At 39.6% G+C, this 14976-nt stretch overlaps 1 protein-coding gene and 1 non-coding gene across 2 annotated transcripts in view; both read left to right on the forward strand.

The window, feature by feature from the left end:
* Positions 1 to 14976, forward strand: part of SLC28A3 (solute carrier family 28 member 3) — a 58479-nt gene that overhangs the window by 18920 nt on the left and 24583 nt on the right. The window contains exon 2 of the mRNA XM_044264339.1: positions 1776 to 1871. Within this exon, the coding sequence (XP_044120274.1) occupies positions 1776 to 1871 (96 nt within the window). The remainder of the gene's footprint in view (positions 1 to 1775; positions 1872 to 14976) is intronic.
* Positions 12831 to 12937, forward strand: LOC122917864. The gene has a single exon (XR_006386491.1). It is a non-coding gene; the product is annotated as a U6 spliceosomal RNA (small nuclear RNA).

The following is a 14976-nucleotide window of genomic DNA, read 5'->3' on the forward strand; positions in this document are numbered from 1 at the left end:
TTATTTTTCCAGCACCAGTCTACACACACAGCGCCCCCATTATTCCCGTTGGAAATCCTCCAATGGACATGTTAAAAAGCCAAGGCGTACACTACACTAGGGGGTAAAACAATCCCATTACATGTTACAAAATACGTCCAGAGGTGCCCTTGTCACCAGTTAGGCCTACTCTACCCCAACCCCAAACACACACACACACACACACACACACACACACACACACGCACGCACACATCCCTTCTTGCGTGAACTTGAAAAAGGCGGGCCCCTTCCTTGTGTGCCGTACGTTTCAGATTCTGCCACCAGGTGGCGGGCGTAATCAAGAATTAGCGGGAATTACCACGAAGGTCGGGCTGCTCCTCCGGCAGCCAGAAAAACGTCAGGATTCTGGAAGAGATCATAAGAACACCCAGTGGAAACTGGGGTATAGACGGGTAGACTGAGGCTGAGTAGATGTGACCGACCTAGCATCACACATGTAATTAGGGACCCGGAAGACCAGCACCCTCCTCTACCTGTGTCTTGTATTTCCACCAACTCATGCTGTTTTATTTTTAACTTTTTGTTAAGGAAATTTTCAGCGTCTGTGAAAGTGAGAATCATAGAATGAGTCCCTAAGTGCCCACCAGCCGGCTTCTGTAATGTGCAACCCTTTGTCATCCTTCCCCGCGGTATACAGCGCCCCCTACTGTATTTGTTACCAAATACTCGGATGTACACATGGCCGCACCCATTACTGCAACACTAAAGTCACTGCAGTTCATTCAACCAAAAAGACTTGTTAGCGTCTCCTATGTGTGGAGACTGTGCTAAAGTAAGATATACAGCCATAACACAACGGGCAGTGTGGCAGCAACCCTTCCACGCATAAATCATGTGTGTGCTGGAAGTTAGATTTTATTCATGCTTTATACACTCTTGGGTTTCAATAGATGGAAAATGCAACCCAACTCAGGACTTTCATTCTTTTATAGCTTCTTGGAACCAGCCAGAGAGCCAAAGGTAAAATCAAAGTCATACACGTGTTCTTTCAAAGGCAAGGTCACAGGCCTAGCAGAGGACATTTCCTAAAAAGCTAAAGGGACCTACCTGACATGGTTTATCTATCTTGTTGCCTTACTTGGGATGAAGTGCCTGAGGAAGGCAAATCGGGATGAGATGGGAGAAAGTTTGGACTCCCCCTCGGAAAACGTAAAGGAGAAGTGAGCCAAGTGTCCATCAGATCTCAAAGCAGCAGCTCAGGGGTGAGGACATGCCTCCAAGAACACAGCTTACTCACTTCCTTAAGGTAAAATCATGACAGCTTGACAAAAGAAGGCATTTTTCTTATTCTCTTTCTTATTCTCATTACTACCAGAGATTGCTTTAAACTAAACAAAGCACATTTTAGCATCTCAAAATTCCAGCGTCTAAGAAGAAAATTATCTGTCCTGCATTTTGCTTTATTTTATACGTTGGAGGCCTATGTTATGTGACACACTTTTGTCTCAACTCTTATTATAAAGTCGCATGACTTAGATGCAGGCACCTGGTCCTCCTCTCTCTTGTTTTCAAGTTGGACCACACCATTCCTTCTAGCAGAGCAGAGCAAAACAGAAATCATCTCTTTCTTTATGAGCCCAAGATTCACTGGTTCTTTCTTTATTCAGCTGACGCATCTGAGCACATCTCTGCCACCCCATCCTTCAAAAGTCTTCTAGGTCCTGTTTCTTGAGAGAACATTGGGGTTTTGGGGTTCTGAAATTGTATTTTTGCAATTAATGCTTTTTTCTTAGAATGAAGACGACTTTGGTGAGAGCCAGAAAACATCAGGAAATAACTCGCTAAGGTGTAGAGTTACGCAAAACGGAGAACACAAAACCGCGACGCAGGTACTCGGGTGATGGTTGAATGACTCTATTACCATGGTAACTGCTGTGCAGCGGGGACTGAGAGCTGTGGGGACAGAAAGCTGGTGCTCAGCTGGCGCTCAGAGGAATGAATTAAATGGTAATTAGGATGTGTGAGGCAGAGTCGTGAAGACAATACACACACTCAAACAAAGAGATTTTGCACTGATACACCTGTCCTCAGAGTTTTCTGCTGGGGAGAGTATGTAGGCTCTCTCTGGACATGTCACTGGCACAGATTCCAAGCTCCATCCTAAAGCAAAAGGCACTGGCTTAAACCTAAGTGTCTCAATTTTAAAGCAGGTGAGGCAGATGAGGTAGGATGTGGTTCTAAAACTGTCCCTCATGCCCTAGGGCTCCCAGAGACGCCAAAGTTTACAGCACACTGAGGCATTCTGTCACAAGGCCACTTTTCTTTTTTTATATATTGAATTCCGGGCAGGAGTTCCTCGGAAGAAAGCCTTCTGCTCCTAAAAACTAAGAAGATTACCATGTAGATCATTTTTTTTTTTTTTTGGTAACACCTGGGTGCTGACTATCAAGCCATTTATTTATTATTGTAACAAAATTTGGAACATAAAAAAAATTACCTATATAAATCCAGAAAAAAATAGATGCCTAACATCTTAAAATATGACCTTTTAAGACAAATATACACCCACGTGCATATGTCATGCTATCCGTATCACTACTGTCCATTTTACTTAGTATATTGTAAAAAGTATCCATTTCACTCATTATTCAAGAAAACAACATTTCTGTGATATGAAACCTGCACATAGTTTATAGTACCTTTGTTCATGACAGCCAAAATGTGGAAGCAGCCAAGATCTCCTTTAGCAGATGAATAGACAAATGAAGAGTGGCTCATTCAGACAATGGAATATTCTTCAGCACCAAAAAGACATGAACCTTTAAGCCAAGTAAAGACGGGGGTTGGGGGGAGAGAAGAGACTAAGAGCAAGATGGCAGTGGAGTAGGAAACCTAAATATGGTTGGGTCCCAGGAATTCAGCTAGATAGTTATCAAACCTGAACACCTACAAACTCAACAGGAGATCCGAAGAGAAGAAGAGCATCAATTCTTGGAACAGAAAAGTGACCACTTTCTGGAAAGTAGGATGTGCAGAGAAGTGAATTCAAGGCAACATTTGGGAAGATAGACTGTGGTGGGGGTAGGGACCGGCTCCCAGCAAGGGGTAGAGCAGCGAAGCACAAAATCAGAACTTCAAGAAGTCCACTCCATGGATAGACATTGCTCCAGAGGCTAAGTGGGGGGTGGAGCCCTTGAGGGGACAGTGTGGTCTCAGGACCCATGGGGTCACAGAAAGGCCAGGGGTGTCTGAGTGCAGCAGAGCTCCCAGGTATCGGAGTGGGGAAGCTGGCTACAGAGATGGAGCCAAAGGGTGGGCTCTAAGCTCGGGTTACCTTAAACATGATCCAAGGCACAGCTGAGCCACTGCTCTTAGAGTGGTGTGGAGTGCGCTGCAGGAAACAGCTGGGTTTGGAGACTCCAAACATGGCTGGGCCAGATATAGAAACACTCGGTCACAGGTCGGGTGAGCTCCGAGTGCTGCTGGAGACCAGCGAGATGGGAGGGACTGACTGCTTTTCTCTGAGGGCACAATGAGGAGTGGGGCCCTGAGCTCTCGGCCCCTCCAGGGCAGGAGATTGGGAGGCCACCATTTTCATTCCCGTCCTCCAAACCAGTACGGAAAGCATTCAGGGAACAAAGCTCCTGAGAGCAAACCCAGATTACTTAGCCTGGCCCCTGGCAAGGGTGGTGCAATTCTACCTCAGGTAAAGACATTTGAGCATCACTACAACAGGCCCCTCTCCCAGAAGATCAACAAGAACATCCAGCCAAGACCAAGTTCACCAATCAATGAGCACTGCAGAACTCCAGAGCTGGGGAAAGCAACACCTAAAATTCATGGCTTTTTTCCCATGATTCTTTAGTCTTTCAAAGTTAAATTTTTTCTTATTCTATTTTTAAAATTTTTCCCCTTTCTTATTTTAATTTTTTAAACTATTTTATCTTACCAATACCTTTTTAAAAAAATAATCTTTTTAATTTTTCATTGTTTCTATCCCTTTATTGTATTTGACCTTATTTTTTAATTAAAAAAAATTTTAAGATTTTATTTATTTATTTGACAGAGATCACAAGTAGGCGGAGAGGCAGGCAGAGAGAGAGAGGAGGAAGCAGGCTACCCACCAAGCAGAGAGCCCGATGTGGGGCTCGATCCCAGGACCCTGGGATCATGATCTGAGCCAAAGGCAGAGGCTTTAACCCACTGAGCCACCCACGTGCCCCTAACCTTATTTTTTATATACATATAGGTTTCTCTTTCTTTAAAATTTCAGGATACAGTTTCTTCTAACGGATCAAAATATACCCTAAATCTAGTGCATGGCTTTGTTCTAGTCTCAGCCTGATCACATTCTTTCCTCTTTTTTTCTTTTTTCAAGCAACTTATCTTATCAATTCCTTTTTTAAAATATTTTTAAATTTTCATCTTTACATTCATATTCCATCCCTTCATTGTGTTTACCCTTATTTGTGTGTGTGTATGTATATATACATATATATGTATGTGTGTGTGCGTATATATATATATATATGCGTATATATATATATATATATGTGTGTATATATATGTGTATATATATATATATATATATATATATGGGGGAAAAACCCGCATATATATATATATATACACACGCGGGGGTTTTTTCCTTAAAACTTTGGGAGGCAGTTTCTTCTAACAGACCAAAATACACCCAAAATCAAGTATGTGGCTCTGTTCTATTCATCAGTCTAATATATAGATAGATAGATAGATTTTTTTTCCTCCTTTCTTCTCCCCCCAATTTCAGGTCTCTTCCAATTTGGTTAGTGTATATTTTTCTGGGGTTGTTGCTACCCTTTTTGTATTTTGTTCTCTCATTCATCTATTCTTATCTGGATAAAATAACAAGGCAGGAAAACTCACTTCAGAAAAAAGAACAAGAGGCAGTATTGATGGCTAGAGACCTAATCAATACAGACATTAGTGAGATGCCAGAACTAGAGTTCAGAATGATGATTATCAGGGTGCTAGCTGGGCTTGAAAAAATCATGGAACATGCTAGAGAATCCCTTTCTGGAGAAACAAAATCCCCTTCTGGTGAAATAAGAGAACTAAAATCTAACCAAGTTGAAATCAAAAAAGCTATTAATTTGGTGCAAACAAAAATGGAGGCTCCTACTACTAGGATAAATGAGGCAGAAGAAAGAATAGTGATATAGAAGACCAAATGATGGAGAATAAAGAAACTGAGAAAAAGATAAACAACTACAGGATCACAAGGGGAGAATTCTAGAGATAAGTGATACCATAAGACAAAACAATATTAGGATAATTGGGGTCCCAGAAGAAGAAGAAAGGGGGGGGGCAGAAGGTATATTGGAACAAATTATAGAAGGGAATTTCCCTAATTTGGGGAAAGAAACAGGCATCAAAATCCAGGAGTACACAGAGAATCCCCCTCAAAATCAATAAAGATAGGTCACCACCCCATCATCTAATAGTAAAACTTAAAGTCTCAGAGACAAAGAGAAAATCCTGAAAGCAGCCCAGGACAAGAGGTCTTTACATACAACAGTAGAAAGATTGGCAGCAGACCTATCCACAGAGACTTGGTAGGCCAGAAAGGACTGGCATGATATATTCAGAGAACTAAACAAGAGAAATATGCACCCAAGAATACTATATTCATCTAGGCTGTCATTGAAAATAGGAGAGATAAAAAGCTTCCAGGTCAGTATTTACTCCAAAGATACAAATGTAGTGAAAAAAAGAGCCATATGTACCCTAATGTTCATAGCAGCAGTTGGCACAATTGCCAAACTGTGAAAAGAGCCAAGATGCCCTTCAACAGATGAATGGGTAAAGAAGATATGGTGAATATATACAATGGAATACTACACCTACATCAGAAACGATGAATACCCAACTTTTGTATCAACATGGACAAGACTGGAGGAAATGATGCTGAATGAAATAAGTCAAGCAGAGAAAGTCAGTTATCATTTGGTTTCACTTCTTTGTGGAGTATAAGGAATAACATGGAGGACATTAGGAGAAGGAAGGAAAACGTGAATTGGGGGAAATCAGAGGGGAAGATGAACCATGAGAGACTATGGACTCCGAGAAACAAACTGAGGGTTTTGGAAGGCTGTGAGGTAGGGGGGTGGGTGGGTATTAAGGAGGGCACATATTGCATAGAGCACTGGGTGTGGTGCATAAACAATGAATCTTGGAACACTGAAAAAATAAAATTAAATTTTTAACAAAAAGCTTCCAGGACAAACAAAAACTAAAATAATTTGCAAACACTAAATCAGCCCTACAGGAAATATTGAAAGGAGTCCTCTAAGCAAAGAGAGAGCCTGAAAGAAATAGGCCAGAAAGGAACAGAGGCAATACACAGTAACAGGCACCTTACAGGAAATACAATGGCACTAAATTCTTATCTTTCTATAGTTACCCTGAATGTAAATGGGCTAAATGCCCCAATCAAAAGACATGGGCGGGGTGCCTGGGTGGCTCAGTGGGTTAAGCCTCTGCCTTTGGTTCAGGTCATGATCTCAGGGTCCTGGGATCAAGCCCCGCATCGGGCTCTCTGTTCAGCGGGCAGCCTGCTTCTCCCTCTCTCTCTGCCTGCCTCTCTGCTTACTTGTGATTTCTCTCTCTGTCAAATAAATAAATAAAATCTTAAAAAAAAAAGACATAGGGTATCAGAATGGATTAAAAAAAACAAGACCCATTGATATGCTGTGTACAAGAAACTCATTTTAGACCGAAAGACACCTCCAGATTTAAAGTGAGGGGATGGAAAAAATTTACTATGCTAATGATATAAAAAGAAAGCAAAGCTGGGGTGGCAATCCTTATATCAGATAAATTAGATTTTTAGCCAAAGACTATAATAAGAGATGAGGGAGGACTCTACATCGTACTTAAAGGGTCTGTCCAACAAGAAGATCTAACAGTTTTAAATATCTATGCCCCTAACGTGGGAGCAGCCAATTATAGAAACCAATTAATAACTAAATCAAAGAAGCACATCAACAATAATACAATAATAGTAGGGGATGTTAACACCCCCTCACTGAAATGGACAGATCATCTAAACAAAAGATCGACAAGGAAATAAGTGTTTTACATGACACACTGGAACAGATGAACATCACAGATATATTCAGAACATTCCATCCCAAAGCAATAGAATACACATTCTTCTCTAGTGCACATGCAACATTCTCCAGAATAGATCACATCCTGGGTCACAAATCAGGTCTCAGCTGGTACCAAAAGATTGGGATCATTCCCTACATATTTTCAGACCACAGAGCTTTGAAACTAGAACTCAACTGCAAGAGGAAAGTTGGAAAGAACTCAAATACATGGAGGCTAAAGAGAATTCTACTAAAGAATGAATGGGTCACTGCAATTGCACTCCTGGGTATTTATCCCAAAGACACAGATGTCGTGAAAAGAAGGGCCATCTGTACCCCAATGTTTATAGCAGCAATGGCCACAGTCACCAAACTATGGAAAGAACCAAGATGCCCTTCAACGGATGAATGGATAAGGAAGATGTGGTCCATATACACTATGGAGTATTATGCCTCCATCAGAAAGGATGAATACCCAACTTTTGTAGCAACATGGAGAGGACTGGAAGAGATTATGCTGAGTGAAATAAGTCAAGCAGAGAGAGTCAATTATCATATGGTTTCACTTATTTGTGGAGCATAACAAATAGCATGGAGGACAAGGGGCATTAGAGAGGAGAAGGGAATTTGGGTAAATTGGAAGGGGAGGTGAACCATGAGAGACTATGGACTCTGAAAAACAATCTGAGGGGTTTGAAGTGGCGGGGGGGTGGGAGGTTGGGGTACCAGGTGGTGGGTATTATAGAGGGCACGGATTGCCTAGAGCACTGGGTGTGGTGAAAAAATAATGAATACTATTTTTCTGAAAATAAATAAATTGAAAAAAAATGAATGGGTCAACCAGGAAATTAAAGAAGAATTTTAAAAATTCATGGAAACAAGTGAAAATGAAAACACAAGTATTCAAAAAATCTTTGGGACACAGCAAAGGCAATCCTGAGAGGAAAGTATATAGCAATACAAGCCTTTCTCAAGAAGCAAGAAAGGTCTCAAGTACATAACCTAACCCTACACCTAAATGCACTGGAGGAAAAAACAGCAAACAAAGCCTAAACCCAGCAGGAGAAGGGAAATCATAGGATCAGAGCAGAAATCAATGAAATAGAAACCAAAAGAATAGCAGAGCAAGTCAATAAAACTAGGAGCTGGTTCTTTGAAAGAATTAATAAAATTGATAAACCTCTGGCCTGACTTACCAAAAAGAAAAGAGAAAGGACCCAAATTAATAAAATCATGAATGAAAGAGGAGAGATCACATTGAACACCGAAGAAATAAAAACTATTATAAGAACATACCATGAGCAACTATACACCAGCAAATTTGACAATCTGGAGGAAATGGATGCATTCCCAGAGACGTATAAACTACCAAAACTGAACCAGAAAGAAATAGAAAATCTGAACAGACCCTAACTCCACAGTAGGGAGATTGAAGCAGTGATCAAAAATTTCCCAACAAACAAGAGCCCAGGGCCAGACGGCTTCTCAGGGGAATTCCAACAAACATTGAAAGAAGAATTAATACCAACTCTCCTGAAACTGTTGCAAAAAAATAGTAATGGAAGGAAAACTTCCAAACTCATTTTATGAGGCCAGCATCATCTTGATCCCAAAACCAGACAAAGACCCCATCAAAAAGAAGAATTACAGACCAATATCCTTGATGAACATGGATGTAAAAATCCTCACCAAAATAGTAGCCAATAGGATCCAAGAGTATATTAAAATGATTATTCACCACAACCAAGTGGGATTTATTCCTGGGCTGCAAGTCTGATTCAACATCTGCAAATCAATCAATGTGATACAATACATTAATAAAAGAAAGAACAAGAACCATATGACACTCTCAATAGATGCTGAAAAAGCATTTGACAAAGTACAGCATCCTCTCTTGTTCAAAACTCTTTACTGTATAGGAATAGAGGATACCTCAATATCACTGAAGCCATTTATGAAAACCCACAGCAAATATCATTCTCAATGGGGAAAAACTGATAGCTTTTCCCCTAAGGTCAGGAACATGGCAGGGTTGTCTACTCTCACCTCTGCTATTCAACATAGTACTAGAAGTCCTAGCTTCGTCAATCAGACAACAAAAAGAAATAAAAGGCATCCAAATCAGCAAAGAAGAAGTCAAACTCTCACTCTTAGCAGATGATATAACACTTTATGTGGAAAACCCAAAAGACTCCACTCCAAAACTGCTAGAACTCATACAGGAATTCAGTAAAGTGTCAGTATACAAAGTCAATCCATAGAAATCAGTTGCACTTCTATGCACCAACAACAAGACAAAAGAAAGAGAAATTAAGGAGTCAATCCCATTTACAATTGCACCCCAAACCATAAGATACCTAGGAATAAACCTAACCAAAGAGGCAAAGAATCTGTACTCCAAAAACTATACAGTCCTCATGAAAGAAATTGAGGAAGACACAAAGAAATGGAAATATGTTCCATGCTTATGGATTGGAAGAACAAATGTTGTGAAAATGTCTATGCTACCTAAAGCAATCTACACATTTGATGCAACCCCTATCAAAATACCATCAATTTTTTCAAAGAAATGGAACAAATAATCCTAAAATTTATATGGAACCAGAAACAGACCCCAAATAGCCAGAGGAATGTTGAAAAAGAAAACCAAAGCTGGTGGCATCACAATTCCAGGCTTCAAGCTCTATTACAAAGCTGTCATCATCAAGACAGTATGGTACTGGCACAAAAACAGACACATAGATCAGTGGAACAGAATAGAGAGCCCAGAAATGGACCCTCTATGGACCCTGCATGGTCAATTAATCTATGGTCAATTAATCAGCTCTATGGTCAATTAATCTTCAACAAAGTGGGAAAGAATATCCAATGGAAAAAAGACAGTCTCTTCAACAAATCGTGTAGGGAAAATTGGACAGCCACATGCAGAAGAATTAAACTGGACCATTTGCTTACAGCACACACAAAAATAGACTCAAAATGAAAGGCCTCAATGTGAGAAAGGAATCCATCAAAATCCTTGAGGAGAACACAGGCATCAACCTTTTTGACCTCAGCCTCAGCAACTTTTTTCTAGAAATATCGTCAAAGGCAAGGGAACCAAAGGATAAAATAAACTATTGGGACTCATCAAGATCAAAAGCTTTTGCACAGCAAAGGAAACAGTCAACAAAACCAAAAGACAACTGACAGAATGGGAGAAGATGTTTGCAAATGACATATCAGATAAAGGGCTAGTATCCAAAATCTATAAAGAACTTATCCAACTCAAAACCCAAAGAACAAATAATCCAATCAAGAAATGGGCAAAAGTCATGAACAGACATTTCTGCAAAGACATCCAAATGGCCAACAGATACATGAAAAAGTGCTCAACATCACTCGGCATCAGGGATATACAAATCAAAACCACAATGAGATACCACCTCACACAAGTCAGAATGGCTAAAATTAACAAGTCAGGAAATGACAGATATTGGCAAGGATGTGGAGAAAGAGAAACCCTCCTACACTGTTGGTGGGAATGCAAGCTGGTGAAGCCACTCTGGAAAACAGTATGGAGGTTCCTCAAAAAGTTGAAAATAGAGCTACCCTATGACCCAGCAATCACACTACTGCATATTTACACTAAAGATACAAATGTAGTGATCTGAAGGGGCATGTGCACCCCAATGTTTATAGCAGCAATGTCCACAATAGCCAAACCATGGAAAGAACCTAGACATCCATCAGCAGATGAATGGATAAAGAAGATGTGAGATATATATATATATATATATATATATATATATATATATATATATATATAATAGAGTACTATGCAGCCATCAAAAAATGAAATCTTGTCATTTGCAATAACGTGGATGGAACTAGAGGGTATTATGCTAAACGAAATAAGTCAGTCAGAGAAAGACAATTATCATAAGATCACTCTGATATGAGGAATTTGGGAGGCAGGGCAGGGGTTCTTGGGGGGAAGAGAGGAGAAAAAATGAAACAAGATGGGACCATGGAGGGAGACAAACAGTAAGAGACTCATGAAACAAATGGGCTGCTAGGGGGTTGTGGGGGAGAGAGATAAGGTGACTGGGTTATGGACATTGGAGAGGGTATGTGCTATGGTGAGTACTGTGAATTGTATAAGACTGATGATTCACAAACCTGTACCCCTGAAGCAAGTAATTCATTATATGTTAATTTTTTAAAAAGATAAGACATGGGGGAATATTAAATGTGTATTGCTAATTAAAAGAAGCAGTCTGAAATGGTTACATACTGTATGATTCCAAGTATATGACAAAGGAAAAGGCAAAAACAGTGAAGACAGTAAAAAGACCAGAGGTTACCAAGAGGTGGGGAGGGACATGTGGGCAGAGTACAGAGGATTTGGGGGCAGTGAAACTACTCTGTGGGATACTATTATGATGGATACATGTCCTTATGCATTCATCCAGACCCACAAAATGTATAACACCAAGAGGGAACCCTAATGTAAACTATAGAATTTGGGGGCTAATATGTCCATGTAGTTTCATCAATTGCAACAAATTTACCACTCTAGTAGGAAACGTGCTAATGGGAGAAGCTATGCATGAGTAGGGTCAGGGAAATTTCTACTTTCTCCTCAATTTTGCTGAGAACTGAAACTGCTCTTTAAAAAATGAAGTCTTGTGGACTCTGAAAAACAATCTGAGGGTTTTGAAGGGGCGGGGAGTGGGAGGTTGGGGGAGCCAGGTGGTGGGTACATATTGCATGGAGCACTGGGTGTGGTGCAAAAACAATGAATTGTTATGCTGAAAAGAAATTTAAAAAATGAAGTCTCTTTTTAAATTGTTTCACAAAACAATCAAAAACAAAAAATTAGATTTTTTTAATTTTTATAGACAAGAATATAAAGAGCAAGAAGGAGTCACTGGGTTTGCAACAATGGTCCTTAGGTGATCTTGGCAGCAGCCATCTCAATAGAAGTCTGAGTGAGTAGGATGTGAGGATCACTAAAAATAAAGGCAATTCTTTCAAGTGGTTTGTCTTTGAAGGAAAGGAGGGAAGGCAGATGTTGACCCCATGACCATGGGGTCAAGAAGATTTTGTTGTTATTATCATTTTTGGTTGTTGTTGTTGTTGTTGTTAGTTGTTTTTTTTTTTAATTTTCAATGCTAAATCTTTATTTCACTTTAAAGTTTATAAATAATTTTTTCAAGTGCTATTTTTAACATTTTTTAAAAGATTTTATTTATTTGACAGACACAGATCACAAGTAGGCAGACAAGCAGACAGAGGAGAGAGAGGAAGGGAAGCAGACTCCCTGCTGAGCAGAGAGCCCGATGCAGGGCTCAATCCTAGGACCCCAGGATCGTGACCTGAGCCAAAGACAGAGGCTTTAACCCACTGAGCCACCCAGGCACCCCTGTATTTAACATTTTATTTAATTTTTGCACTAGCTTCTTAGGAGATGATATTCTTTGGCTCATTTTATAGCAGATAAAAAATAAGAACGTCAAATTGTATAAAGCCATTTCAGTATAAACTCAGGGTGCAATTGTTTCGCAGAATTCATAAGTTTAGCTCAATTGCCATACTTCTTTTTCTTTTTACGTAATGTTAGTCACCACACTGTACATCATTAGTTTTTGGTGTAGTGTCCCATGATTCATTGTGTGCATATAACACCCAATGCTCCATGCAATCCGTGGTTTGTTTTAAAGATGGAGACAGGTTCTTACTATGGCAGCACATATACTAAAATTGGAAAGACAGAAAGAAGATTAGCATAGCCCCTGCACAAGGATGACATGCCCATTTGTGAAGCATTCCATATTATTAATACCAAAAAACCATAAGTTGATTAAAAAACGGGCAGAAGACATGAATAGACCTTTCTTCAAAGAAGACATCCAGATGGCCAACAGACTCATGAAAAGATGCTCAACATCACTCATCATCAAGGAAATCCAAGTCAATACCACAATGAAATATTACTGCACACCTGTCAGAATGGCTAAAATCAAAAACACAAGGAACGACAAGTGTTGGCAAGGACGGGGAGAAATAATGAATCACTGAACACTACATCAAAACCTAATGATATACTATATGCTGGCTAACTGAAATAAACAAACAAACAAATAAATAAATAAATAAATAATAAAATTTTTAAAAAGAAAGATGAGGAGAAAAAGAAACCCTCAAGCACTGTCAGTATAAATGCAAACCAGTGCAGCCACTGCAGAAAAGAGTATAGAGGTTCCTCAAAACTTTAAAAAGAAAACTACCCTGGGATCCAGTAATTGCACTGCTGGGTATTTATCCAAAGAATACAAAGAGATACATGCACCCTTATGTTTATTGCAGCATTATTTACAATAGCCAGACTATGGAAGCAGCCCAAGTGTCCATCGATAGATGAATGGATAAAGAAGAGGTGATATATATATCCTATCTATACGTAATATATAGCATTATTATTGGGCTATAAAAAAAGAGTGGAATGCTGCCATTTGCAACCACATGGATGGATCTAGAGAGTATAATGCCAACTGAAATACAGTTGAAGAAAGACAAATACTATATGATCTCACTCATATGTGTAATTTAAGAAACAAAACAAATGAACAAAGAAGAAAAGAGATATACCAAAAATCAGACTTAGCTATAAAGAGATGGTTACCAGAGGGGCGGTGGGTGGGGGAATGGGTGAAATAGGGGAAGGGGATTAAGAGTATATTCATCATGATGTAAATAAGTAGATGTCATATGTAGAGAATTGTTGAAGACTATATTGTACACATGAAATTAAAATAAAAATGTATGTTAATTATATTAACATTAAAGTTTTATTTATTTGTTTATTTTTTTATTTATTTGTTTATTTGACAGAGATCACAAGTAGGCAGAGAGGCAGGCAGGGGTGGGGGGGGGAAGCAGGCTCCCTGCTGAGCAGAGAGCCCAACGGGGGGCTCAATCCCAGGACCCTGGGACCATAACCCGGACCGAAGGCAGAAGCTTTAACCCACTGAGCCACCCAGGTGTCCCTAAATTAAAATTTTTTAAAAAGAAAAATGTCTATACCAATCTGATAAGTAAAAATAAACAAACAAATAAATAAAATGGGAAATGTTTGGGGAGAACATAGAAGAGTTAATGTCAGACATTCTATAGAGAATAGGTAACTTGAAATTTCACTGTAAGAAAATAATAATCATGACTATTTAAATCAAATATTTGTCAAACTTTAACTATTGGCTAAGCTAGGCATTGGATGGGAATGAAATGAATAAGGGTCCTGTCCACCCCTGTCCTCAGCAGCTGCAGCTTGGACTCCAATGGTCTCTTTCTATTATCCTTCACCTTCCTAATTCCTGGGGTCCAGCCCAGAAAATGAAGGTAGTCTAAATGAAGTGTATAATGGAGTTTGGCATCAAATGACTATATGATCTTTGAGAATCCTTTCAGCTCAGAGACATGCTTATGACTTCATTTTATATTTATTTTATTTTATTTTATCTTATTTTATTTTATTTTGAGAGGGGTGTGGCTAAAGAGAAAGACTCTTAAGCAGGCTCCATGCCCAGTGCAGAGCCTGATGCAGGGCTCAGTTTCACGACCCTGAGATCATGACCTGAGCCAAAATCAAGAGACAGACACTTAACCAACTGAGCTACCCAGATGCCCCACTTACAACTTATTTCTAAGTTCTCACACAGTCCAGAGAATCAACGTCTACCTGGGATATGACAGAAAGTAAAAGCTGAGATTTGACATTATCCCTCCTACAGTATGTTCAAAACTCTTCCATGTCTGCATACTTCCTTGCCACCTTCCCTTGCCATGCTTACAATAGATGGAACTGCTTGTTTGAGAC

This window comes from Neovison vison, chromosome 9, assembly GCF_020171115.1.
Source record: "Neovison vison isolate M4711 chromosome 9, ASM_NN_V1, whole genome shotgun sequence".
NCBI lineage: Eukaryota > Metazoa > Chordata > Mammalia > Carnivora > Mustelidae > Neogale > Neogale vison.